This window comes from Leptosomus discolor, chromosome 1, assembly GCF_034619465.1.
Source record: "Leptosomus discolor isolate bLepDis1 chromosome 1, bLepDis1.hap2, whole genome shotgun sequence".
Classification (NCBI taxonomy): domain Eukaryota; kingdom Metazoa; phylum Chordata; class Aves; order Leptosomiformes; family Leptosomidae; genus Leptosomus; species Leptosomus discolor.
Window position 1 is genome coordinate 136,630,642 of NC_141391.1, and position 12,455 is coordinate 136,643,096.

Genomic DNA, 12,455 nt, shown 5'->3' on the forward strand with positions numbered 1-12,455 from the left:
CAACTCCAGAATTAGAGCTGGACTATCCCCGCTGAACTTAGCAAGCTTAGTCTGGTTTTCACAGTTATAACCAAAATCAGAACATTGTTCTAATGTTGGAAATTTCCAGATTTTCCAGGATTTACTAATGTCCCCTTTTTTTTTGTTAATATTAAAATGATCTCAGTGAACAGGGAATAAAGTGTTAAAATTAAAGCATAGAGATAGTCCAAGATATTTTTAGACTAAAGGAGACAAGCCTGCGTTCATCTCACCTAAACCCTGATTGATTTAGGGAAAAATTCAGCTCACATAAAATCTGACTCATATTTTGGTGATTCCTGTCTTTGCATTAACGACAGGGGGAGCAATGGGAAAGACACTTCCTAAATTAACTGTCTAGCCTTAGACAGGGTAAAACAAAGCCTTAGTGGTTTGGTGTAAAGACTGATGCTTTTAGCGTTATCATCAATCATTTGGAAGTAAACAACAGGCTAATAAAAGTCACAGATGCTCCTAAATTGGAAAGATTTGCAAATAGCAGGAAACACAGAATGCAATAAGAAATACAGACAGGAAACACAACGAAAATAATGTGGGGAAATGGAAAATAATTAAAAATAAAACAATTGAAGGATCTTTGAAAGGACAGAGTTTGAAAGAAAATGCAATGAAAATAGCCTGTAGCTTATAGTGGCCAGCAAGTTAGCACAAGTTTGAAATACAGTAGCAGGATAGTATGATTTGTGGATGTATAAACAAAAGGCACGATGGTGCTGGGGGGTATTAGCCCTTCTCTGCACAGATCAGGTAAAGCCACACCTGGAACACTGCATTCAGCCATTCAGCTGTGGGGATTTCAGAGGGAAAAAAAGAAAAAACAGAAAAAGAAAAAGATAGCAACAAATTGAAAGCAATTCAGCAAAACAATCCAGGGGCTGAGGAGACTGCCTCACCAGAAAAGATTAAAGAAGAGCACATGTATTGCTCCACTTTGGTAAGTAACAACCACAGTTAGACATGATAACCATGCACAAATTGCGCCCTTAGGACTGAAAGGGATAATTTAGTGTTGTTCACAGTGTTTGACTAGGAGTAATGGGATGAAATTAAGAAAGGGAAAATCTGTTTCGAATACCACAAAACCCTTCCTGACAGTAAGATTCATTAGACTGTGGAAAAGCCTCCATCGAGGGATAATGGAGAAGGTTCATATATAAAATCTGTCAGCTTCAGTTTGCAGGTGCGCTTACCAAAATTACCTTCAGGTTCTATCCATGTGGTTTTGCATGTTAAATCACACATTTACAATCCACACACTCCCTACATCTTGCCTTGCAAGAAATTCAGTCTGAAATGTTAGATGTAATTCTGTCCTGCACCTTCTAGAAAAAAAAGACACAAGGTACCACCCACAATGGGGAAAGAAAGGAGGGAGAGAAGGAGAAAACAACTTTAAATTGGGGGCTCTATTAATTTATGGAAGCACTATCTGGGCTGTGTTAGACCCTGGTTTATTTTTTTTCTTCGGTAGTGCATGCACAGCAGCTGAGCTCTCCATTGTGTCTCACACGGGACTCCTGTTTGTGCCTCTGCTGTGCCTGCACTCTGAGATTCCCCCTCTGGTACCTTTCTGTATAATGTGGACTCCTACATGTTGCTCAAATCTGTGTATGAGGGCTGCAATGAGGGCCAGAGTCAGTTCCCTTGAATTTAATCTCCTTGAACATCAAAGCCAAGGAAAACCACTGACCTTGTTGTGGATTTTGTCTAGCACTATAAATCAATCCCAGTCTTGAAACAGAGCCCAGGTTCACCAGGAAGGGTCACAACCGTGGTGGGTTTTCCATTTAATGTTCTCTGAGCTTCACAACCTATGTAAGTGTTGCAGAATATCAGACCCTATTGAAATTTCACCTGGTTCAGCTGGAAATCACATTGCTTATGATGCCTGAATCTACATTCAACAGAACACTAACAAATGATTTATGGTGAAGGGAGATGTTGACAGAGCTACAGCCAAGGTAGCTGGACCTCCTCCCCACCTCCGTTTTTAATTATTCTATGGCACATGGGACTTCAAAGTGCAATAACGTGGGCCTTTTCTAACCAGCATATTCTCCAGGTAGTTTCTTTTTTAAAAAGACTGTCTTTTCCCTCAGTTCTTCAATTCTTCATTCTTAAAATATTTGATTCAGCAGGTGTGCTAGGAACAGCACATGGCCAGTGCTGCAAAGACTATTGTGTTTCAAAAATAGCAAACAATTTCACTGAAAAAGAACAAGAATATGAAGTAGTCAAGAATAGAGCACAGAAAAGTTCTGAGGGGAAAAAAGAAAAATGCACAATGAAAGTACAGAAATGTTGGCGAAGTGCGGATGGATGGAGAGGACCAGGCAAGACTTAAACAAAACCAAACTGAAGCCAGAGCTAAGAGAAATATGCTAGCATATTTCACAAGTATATTGCATGGGGAAAAAGAAAGGTTGGTAGAAAAAACATCAAAATGTGTATGTAGGTGGAGCTGCAAATCAGTCTAAATAAGCCAATCTGTTTAATTTCTTTTTTCAGCTGGTCCTTGACAAGAAATTGAAGAATGACTGAATGACGGAGTGCTGGACTATATAAGAATTATTCAGGGAAAAACATTAGAATCCACCACTGATCACTGGGAGTAGAAGAGATGAACCCCAGGGCATTAAGAAAATTAATTCATTCAAAGATACTTTATAAATTTGCTGAATATTGGAACACACTTGTGTTAAGGGAAAAGTCCTTTTAATGACTCTGTAGCTTCTGCTTTCTTCTTTTCGGTGTGATCAGAATGCTTTCATGTACTCCATTATCATACCAGATTATAAAGATTAAAAGGGCTAAACAAATAAAAATGTCACATAACTTAGCAAGGTTTGCTTTTAATTTGCCTTCAGCCACACAAATGTCATTTTGCTCTGAAAAAAAAATCATTACAACTAATGCTATGTGTCAGAACAGCATTACATCAATGTTTATTTGGAAGCAGTGTCAAAGAGTTCACAGCAGTGTAGAAAATGCTGCTCAGAATATTCAAAGAATGTATTCTGAATGTTCGGTGGGAGAGTTGTTTCTGGCTTGTTATGGTTATTTTTAAGATACCTTAATCTCTGGCAATGCCCGTAAGGAGCAAAATGCAGGCTTATTGTAACCACATTTATCTCCAGAGGTCACGGAAATCTAAGAATAAGAGAGGTCAGCTTGTTCCCAACATATTTGCCAGAAACAGAAAAACAGATTTTATTTCCAGCTTAAGGGGCAGTGTTTGTTGCCTGTCTCTTGGGACACAGGCTAGATACCCCATATTTTATCACAGTGATATTTCTGTCCAAAGTTGAGATTGTGATAAGATTCAAATGAGTCAGGTGACAATGAGAAAGAGTGAATGTGGATGCTGACATCTTTTCCTAATTGTTTCCTGATAATGGAACAGAAATGCTCTCATAGTTGTTTGTCATTCAGACTAGTACACGGTCAAACATTTACTACATAGTTCTTGTTTGCAATAGATTTTATTATTTTTTTCTCTCAGTGGCCTAATTGATATTATTAGGCAGGAACCACTTTCGTACCTAGTGTTGAGTATTCCCTTCTCCCTGTATTTTGGCTCTGTTGAATCCATGCTAATCTGAGGAATGCATTTCACCACTATTATTAATGCATACATTTCCAAATGCACTGGCAGTCATATACCACAAATAGAGGCCAGTGACTGAGACCAGGTAAACAATAGCAAAGTGAAAGTAACAAAGTCACAGTGAAGTAGGAGATCCATATGGATCGGCATGCTTGTACAAGGAAAACTGACTAATTTGGGGATACAAATTAGAAAGTGCTAGGAACTAAGAGCAGAAAAGCATTTAACAGACTTACAAGTCTATCAGAAAGTGTAGAGATGCTGCATACTCTCACATTATACTAAGAAATAACTCCTAGCAACATACTGAAATGGGGAATAGCAGAGCTCACAAGGAACAACACTTTGAGAAAAGAGGACAGGCCCCAGGTCTACCCTCTCTGCCAAAAGCGAAGCAGCAGGTAGAGCACAGCATGCAGCTTTAAGCACTGGAGAGCTATTTTTTCCTTTCTGTCTGCCCTCAACTCTCATCTGACCACCTCCCAAGAGGCAGCAGAATTCCCTTAACAAAGCTCCTGACATCAGGACATGGTGAGTTGTATGTTCTCTCTTGGTGAGTTATATGCTCTCTCTTTATCTGCTTAAAAGTTAGGAGTCATATCTGTGCATCATCTAGCCTCCCTCCGTTGATAGTCAAGGTAGGAAGATAGGCATGTCCCAAAGGCAATCTCAAGAGCAGTGCCTGAATTAGACAGCCAGATTTCTTTCTGCATTTACTCTGCTTCCAGTGAAGGAACTGAGATGTGTAATTTTTTGTGGGTTATAGTTGGATGAGATAAATACCCTGCTTTAAAATCAGTGGGATCCTAAGTATGAATAAAGTTTACTTGCACAGTAGCAGGAGATAAACCTGCCCAAACTACATTGAATAACGCCAACTTCAAGACTTCTTTCTTGAAAATTATTACATTATGATATTTAATATATTCTCTAAGATAGGTATTGATTTGTAGGCCTCATTTAAGAACTTACATTTACCCCTTCTCAAGCTACTTGAGCAAAAAATCCTATTCCCTAATAAAATCAGAATGGAAAAAACCTCTGATTTTGTAGGAGCAAAATATGTAGTCTGCATTTAGAAATGTGCAGTGATTTAGAAGCAAAGGGAGGTTTTTGGCTACTTCAGGGGCCCAGCTAGAATATGATTCCTTAAATAATCAGTGAAAAGAAGTGAACTATTCTGAAGGGCAATTTACGACACCTGTTAGAAGCATAATTACAAACTTAGTTTCTCCCTTTGCTTTTAAGCCGCTGCTTGTTTCTAAATTAGTTTACTTTTCAAAGAGTAAAATCAGCAAATAATTAAAATTAATTTAATTTTGTGGGTTTAGATTTTTTTTTTAAATCAAAATGTTTGATTTATTTGAAATATTTTCTCTCCCTAACTTTAACATGAAGACAAAGATTTTGGTAGGGCAAGAACATATGTCCTAAATAGCTTCACTTACAAGCCTTCTATGTCACACTGAGAGCTGTTCTTGCAGATTTAGAGAAAAGACTAACAGACATAACTTAATGGTAACCCTATAAAAAATTTCCAGCTGCCTTAGCTACCTCTATCTACTCCGTAAATCAAATTTCTTATGAAACACTGAATGTCAGATATATGGAAATGTAGGGATCACTGGAACTAATAATGAAGAAATCTATCTGTATTTTGATTATAGGTGTATCAAGGACAATGTATTCAAGTGAATGGAGGGAAGGAAAAAATAATTCTGAAGCTCTAACCACAAAACACTACTCGATATTTTTCTGTATTTCGGTATTTTTCTGCCAGTATCTGAGTATTCAGTAAGCCAGTATTGCAAGAAAAGGCCAATCTGATGCTAGATGGTATGTGAATGTCACCTGTGAGATTTGTCTCATCATTCTGCTCGGCTTGGTAACTGATTCTGTGCCCTTTCTTTGATCCTGATAATGAAAGAATATGGTGATAGATTTCAAGAATCCCAACTTCGACCTTAGCCAAAATTTGTTCTCAGAGTAAAAGCACACAATGAAAGCATGAGAGCAAAAACCTGAGTTTGAGAAAGGAGACTGGGAAAGACAGAGGTGAAACTAGTTTTAGAACCAGTACAGGTTTAGCTGGCAAATATCAGGAGTACTAGATTCAAAAACCTTGCCACACATCAGGAAAAGACAGCAAACATATGCAAATATATTATACTTCAAAACAATCGAAGCCAATTAAAGACCTGTGTGTAGTAAAAACCATATAAATGAAGGCTTTCCTTCAAAAGAAAATGGAAAAGCAAGTTTTGTGATGATTTCTTGCCATTGCAGAGGCTAAGCACAACGTGATTTCAAAGGAGTCCAAAAGGAAGGTGAGGCAGTCTGTTGAATATAGCATTGACCCAAGGTGCTCAGTTTTGAACAGCCTTGAGCTGTGTGGCCTTAAAACAGCTCTTTGAATTTCTGCATATTTTAATAAAAAAACAAGGTTCCTTTGAGAGCCCCAGAACCATGTTAGTGATTTGTCGTGCAAACCAGAACTACTCCATAGGTATCTGCACCACAGGAGCAGTGGACTAGACATCTTGGACATATTTTAAAGGAAGTCAAGCCTTGTTTCCCCAGTCTGAAAAGATGAATCTGAAATACAAGACATGTAGATGGGGAACGGTGCATGTTTTAAAAATGGGCAGAATATATTGAAAACTCATATTCATCAAGTAAACACTGAACTTAATAAAGAAAAAGAAAGCCTGGTTCTAATCAGTGGGTGTCCATTTTAAAAACTCATTGTTTTTAACTGAAGTTATGTCTTTCAATAAAGAAAGGTATTTTTTTCTTTGAGTAAGTCTAACTAAATTGTTTATTTTTTCTTTCAATGCACTGGAAAAACCGTTTTAGGAACCTTCTAACATAGGAAGGATACTCTAAAAGCTGTACTCTTAAACCCACTTTTTTAAAGTCACAAATATTATCAGTTTCCACTTGGAAAAATTTTGTCTGACAAAAGACCCAAAGAAATTACTTTGACTATGCAAACTGTCATTAGAAGTACTTTACCTGCAGAATAAAACATCCTGTGCAAACGGGGAGTTTTCTGGCTGTGTTCCAGCCTTGAGATGACTGACATTGAAGTATGAGAGCGTGTGATTGATGAAGCCATGCATGGTTCCATTTTGACTGTATGCATATTGATACATAAGGCGTGGAATGAAATCAGACGTGACAGCAATTACAAAAGCCTGAGAGAGGAGAAAAAACCAACCAAACAACAGTGTTGTGAATCTATGTCTAACGTGTTTCAGATTGCGTTAATTCATGTGATAATTTTCATGTTCAAATAAGAGTGGTGATGAAGTGAGAGTTAAATGGCCAGACCTGGCACAGAACTTATATAAATGCACAGTACCCTGCTCTGTCTCTCCAATGGAAGGTTGTAGTTAGGGAAGTGGAATATTTCTTAGAGCACAGAGTAGCAAAAGCAATTAAATTTCTCCAGCTCTTTCCATCCCTGGAGCCATTAGAAGGTTTATCACTAATTTTGAAAAACTACAAGACATAATAGCTAGGTGGTATAATTTGGAGTATAATTTGGTGTAGTTACACAGTGTTATCTGAGATAAACCAGTTAAGTGTAAGGTAGTCATCCTTCGTTTTCACCTCTGCATCAGCATTTACACATCTGACATTGGTGTGTCTCATGCTGGCATATAACTGGTACAATTGTGAAGTAAATCAGACACAGAAGTATCTAGATCATATCAATAAGAATTCCTTAGACTAGTTTAAAACTACATTTTTCTAAGTAGTTCTTCTGCATCAGTATTATTCACATGGAGAAACAGAACAGGGAATTCAGTAAATTTTTTAAATTGGGTATGCACATATTTACATTTCTGTCAAGAAAAAGTAGCTAACTTATATTTTAATAGAATCCCCCAGGAAATAAAATTGTTCAGAGTTTGTTTGACATAGAAAATAATCAAGGATCATAAATCTGCAAAGTGTATTCAGATTAAATGAAGAGGCTGTAGAGTTTTGCTCGTCTAGCACAAATCAGTGCTAGAAACCTGAAATCTATGCCTGACAACAAAATTACTGGTGTATGCAGGGCTGCACAGATTTCCTACCTTAAATCCTGGAAACTGCCGAGCCATAAGTGAACAATGCTCCACCCAAGTCAAAAAACACTCTGCAGGCGTTATAGTTCTCCCAGTTGTAATGATAGCTTACATACTGCTCAGAGTGCTATTGTGCTGGAAGCTCTTGTACTAGATAAATTGCGTAACACCTCTGCACAAGTTTCCCCTTCAGTAGTGACAATCATCTGCCTTTCTAAAGTGCTTTGATATCTTTGATATTTTACAGTTGGACTCAATGATCTTAAAGGTCTTTTCCAACCTAAATGATTCTATGATCTGTGGATCAAAACACACTAGAAAGTATTATGATTAAACTCCTAGGGCATAAGTCTCTTTTATCTTAAAGCATATCAAGGAAAATTTTACTTAAGGAATACATGTAGAACCATAAACATAGTATATCTGTATACCAGACACGCATTATATTCATGTATTCATTCTTGTTCTATGAAAGAATGTATTTTTCCATTAAGCTTTTGTAGCTCGGGGAGTGTGCAACCCAACTCAAAAAAACCCAAAAAACCACTCTTACAGAAATACTCACTCTGCGGGAGAAATTATGTTCAGGGATATAATCATACCTGTATTTATCAGAACAAATGCTAATGCTATCTAGTTAAGGACCTTCTGCTCCTAGAATCTAGGATGTTATATTTATTTCCTTTTTATTCATACCAACAGTTACACCAGCAGAGTAACAGAAAAACGGATGGGTATGAATGAGCAGATCTTTATGAATTATCTGGAGTGTTTACCAGGTTACATCCCCTTCATTTGTTGTTCTTACATGAATTAGTCTTCCTGCCCTACATAACACAAGGACAGTAAGAATGAGATGAGTGAATGGTCATCTTGTTTGTAATTGAAACATGTTTTACACTTCCACAAGAATGAACTGAATAATTTAGATTTTATTGTATTTTATAACAATTGAGAAAATTAGACCAATTTTAAATTATGTTGGAGGGGTAATATAAGCTCCGAAGATCATGGTTAGAAACTTGTGTAACCAAATACTTACATTAATGATAACTGAAAGCTTTCCAATGCCACTCAAAATGTTATACCAAATTCCTGTAAGTTAAAAACAGAATTTATTAATGGATTTTTCTTATTTCTTATTTAGTTTTTGTGTTATCTTCACTGTAACATTTTTTCATTACATACTTACCTATATCTTTTGCTCTTACTGTGTCTGGCCTCCTCAATTCAGTAACAAACTTTTTTGCATCAAGCCGGACTTCTATGATGTTGTTCAGAAGTGCAAAGAGAGGTGCCAGAGGGAAGGAGGCAACAAAGAGTGTCACAAAGCCAAACTGGATAACTGGAAGAGAAATACGCAATGTTTTTTGAAATCTGCTGAGAGGAGCTGGTAAATGCAGCTGACAGCAAATCGTTGATGAGCTTGGTGTGTTACAAAACCCATGAAACTCTACAATTTGGTCCCAATAATAAATAAGTCAAAGCAAGGCAATGCAAGAGAGAAAGGTCTATCACTATGCTTTATGAATGTTTCTAATAATGCTTCTACTCTCCAGCACAACCCAAAGTAAATAATATATTTAATAAAGGACAAAGGGTTTGGGGTGTATTCTTCTACATTATACATAACTAAGTCCATGCTGTTCCTCCCTGTACTTTTGCCTGTAAGGAAAATGATACACAAGCAAGCAAGAGGATAAAATCTGCAAGGTGTCACTGCTTCTTCCCAGCTTCCTTTGGAAAACTCAGTGGCAACTTGTCAAGAGCAGGAACAGAATAAGTATCTTTATGGATGTATGAGCCTGTGGTGTCATATAATATTTTCATTCCTCCTTACGCCACTGATATCCTCCAAAGTTAGAAATCTTCCTCTTAATGCCCCAGCAAAGGAGAATGCTATTATCACTGTTTTGTTTTTTTTTTTTTTCTGGATTTGCAATTTGGGTAAAGTAGTTTGGGAGAAAGAAAGCACTGGTCTTAAAGAACAAGTAGTATTGCAATGAATTACAGACCTCCCAAGTTCTCCATGCTTGCTAGAACAGATACACAACTAATAAGCCTGGGTTCTTCCACAGAGGGAAAAAAACAAGGACCAACCCACCCACCCAACCAAAGAAAATCCTCTCACTTTGAAGTGGATGGCACATTTCGTATCATCTTGTTCCCACTACTAGACCACTAGCACCACAGAGTTCATCTGAGCACCGATAGTATAATTATATAAACAAAAAGACCACATCGTTTTCTGAGTTAATTATACCTCTTTTCTAGGGCATAGGATGACCTGTCTTCATGCAAACAAATTATCTTCTGAGCAGCTAAGGAACTAATGTCACCCTGAAAAAGCACAATGCTGACACACCTGTGTTTTTCTGACAAGTTGCAGTACTCTAGAGATGCTTGGAATAATGTAGTAGAAAACCAAGCCCCTCCAAGCAAGCTTCTTCAGTTTTTGGGTGGCCAGAGTATCCTTAATCCTCACTTCTTTCAGTGGCACTTCAAGATCTACCTTATCTGGGTAAATCTCATATCTCATTTGGGTACAATCAGAGTCTGAAAAGGGTTGACTTTTTTTTTTTTTCTCTAAGGTGCTGAGGAACTAGCAAATTGTCTGAAAGGCCATGCCTTTCATGGAAAGCAGGAGGCATCAGTAGTGAATGTTACTCATGAGACTGGATCATTTCCATGGAAAAACGCTACCTTATTTTAAAGTAATGCTTCAAGGAAGTGAGAAAGAGTTATTACCCCAGGAAACTAATGAGGAGTAGAAGAAGAGTAAGGAGACCAAAAAGCGTGCTGCCCAAATGCAAAGGCAGTAATGCCAGTAAGATTAAACTAATAAATCTGTGATTTACACTTCAGAATTAAATAAAGAGCAGTATAGAAAAAGGGTTGGTGTATATGAGGCCCTATTTACTGTGGCTTCTTTTTTGGCAAATCCCTGTGTTCTCTCTCCACTATGGGAGGAATCTCTTGCACTTTTTGTGAAAATCAGGGGTTTACATAGCACAACAGTTTATTTTAAAATAATTTCCTTAGGCACTATTATTACAGCCTACAAATAACTGACAAAATGGCTTTCCCCAGAATCATCTCTTGCATGATCTTTTCTTGTGTGCAGACTGCAAGTCTACTGACTGATACTCCTGCTTTGCTCTTCTCAGTGACAATATATTTGCACAGTAAAGTACTATCTCTGTATTATATATATGGCCTTTTGATTTTCATTCTCATTGTTTTGCTTTGAGATAAAGAGTATATCCTAACATACCCTAAGATGGAGTTTTTTCAAAGCATACAAACATTCTTGAAATCATACTTTCCTGCATATTATATGTTCAGAGTCAGGAAAAGGAGTTAACAAGGAAATAAAAACAGATGTTAGAGTAATATCCCAAAAAACTGTAAAAGGCTTAGAAAAATACATAACACCAAAATATGCCTTATTTGGTTTTAAGTGAATTTAGCAGGAATAATACTGGGAGAATTCTGTAAAAAAAATTGCAGTGCTCTAAGTATAAACCACACACGCATTTGCTTTGATGTTGTTTGCAGCCCCTTTATTCATTGTCTGGGAAAATGCAGTTTAATTTTTTTTCAAGTTCATGAAAGAATGTTCAAGGTATGCAAAGGACTTCTGGACAGTTGTGTAAATATGTCTTCACAGAAAATTCTACGCCAGAAGTGTTTGTGTGGCCATCTTGAAATCTCTTCAAGGTTCTAGCCTTCTTTTTATGAAAGTGTGAATGATGCAAAAGTAGGGGAAAAAAAAACACAACAAAAAACCAAAACCAAGCCCACCATGATTTAGATGGTCTTGTGTAGTAAACTAGCAATCATTCAAAACAAGCAGTCTGCAAACAGCCTCAGCAATTTAAAGGTACTTGTTTAGTTTGGTCAGTATTTGTAGAAACAAACATGTCAACAAAGCTGCATGGATTAAAAAGAGAAGAATCCCTTCTGTACAGTTCAGGTCCCAGAAACAATCTAGTCACAGCATCCTGGAATTCTGTGGACACCTGTCCAGGCAAGTTGGAAACATTTAAAATTCTTTTAGGGCACTCACAAAGACTCTTCCATGCAGGATAACTGATGCTGAGACATCCTATTTTTGCCTGGAGGACTAGATGGCAACCCTGGAATAGCCTTTTCCCGTTCACACATGCACAAGGTCTCCATACAAAGCTCTTTTAGTGTTCACATACAACCCTATGACCCCACATAGGAGCCCTACCTGACTAGGGTAATTATTCCGTTCTTTGAGGCAAAAGGCTAAAGAGACCTGTGCCAGGAGTTGGACCTCTGGACGTCCAACCTCTTTCATACCTTTCCTACTCGCCTGATAGGCCAGCCTGGACACAACCAAGATGAACCAAGATCACCCAGCCTCATGGTACAAGCCAGTGAACAAAATGATTGAAGTTTGTGTATAAGGGGAAGTAGAGGAAGTGGGAAATAATGCCTTCTCCTAGGGCATCAAAGCAGGAGACAGGAGACTAGATGTGCTGTCAGTGACAAAAACTATTTCTGATGAGAGAAAAAAAACAAACCACATACTAATGGCGCTCAGGACAAGCCACCTTTACTGTCTGACTTAAGTAGGAAACAGGCAAAGTCCTCAGAGCCAGCCCATGAAGTTCTCAGCAGCTGATACCACATCTGCAACATCTCATCCAGTCTTAGGTTGGCTGGCCCTGAGGCAAAAACTGTAAAAGACAAACAGCATC

At 37.7% G+C, this 12,455-nt stretch overlaps 1 protein-coding gene across 1 annotated transcript in view; it reads right to left on the reverse strand.

The window, feature by feature from the left end:
- The window catches only part of ANO2 (anoctamin 2), a 205,092-nt gene that overhangs the window by 2,080 nt on the left and 190,557 nt on the right, over window positions 1-12,455 (reverse strand). Inside the window, exons 21-23 of the mRNA XM_086465725.1 lie at window positions 8,918-9,070; window positions 8,768-8,820; window positions 6,665-6,846 (exon numbers count right to left, since the gene is read on the reverse strand). Of these exons, the coding sequence (XP_086321851.1) occupies window positions 6,665-6,846; window positions 8,768-8,820; window positions 8,918-9,070 (388 nt within the window). The remainder of the gene's footprint in view (window positions 1-6,664; window positions 6,847-8,767; window positions 8,821-8,917; window positions 9,071-12,455) is intronic.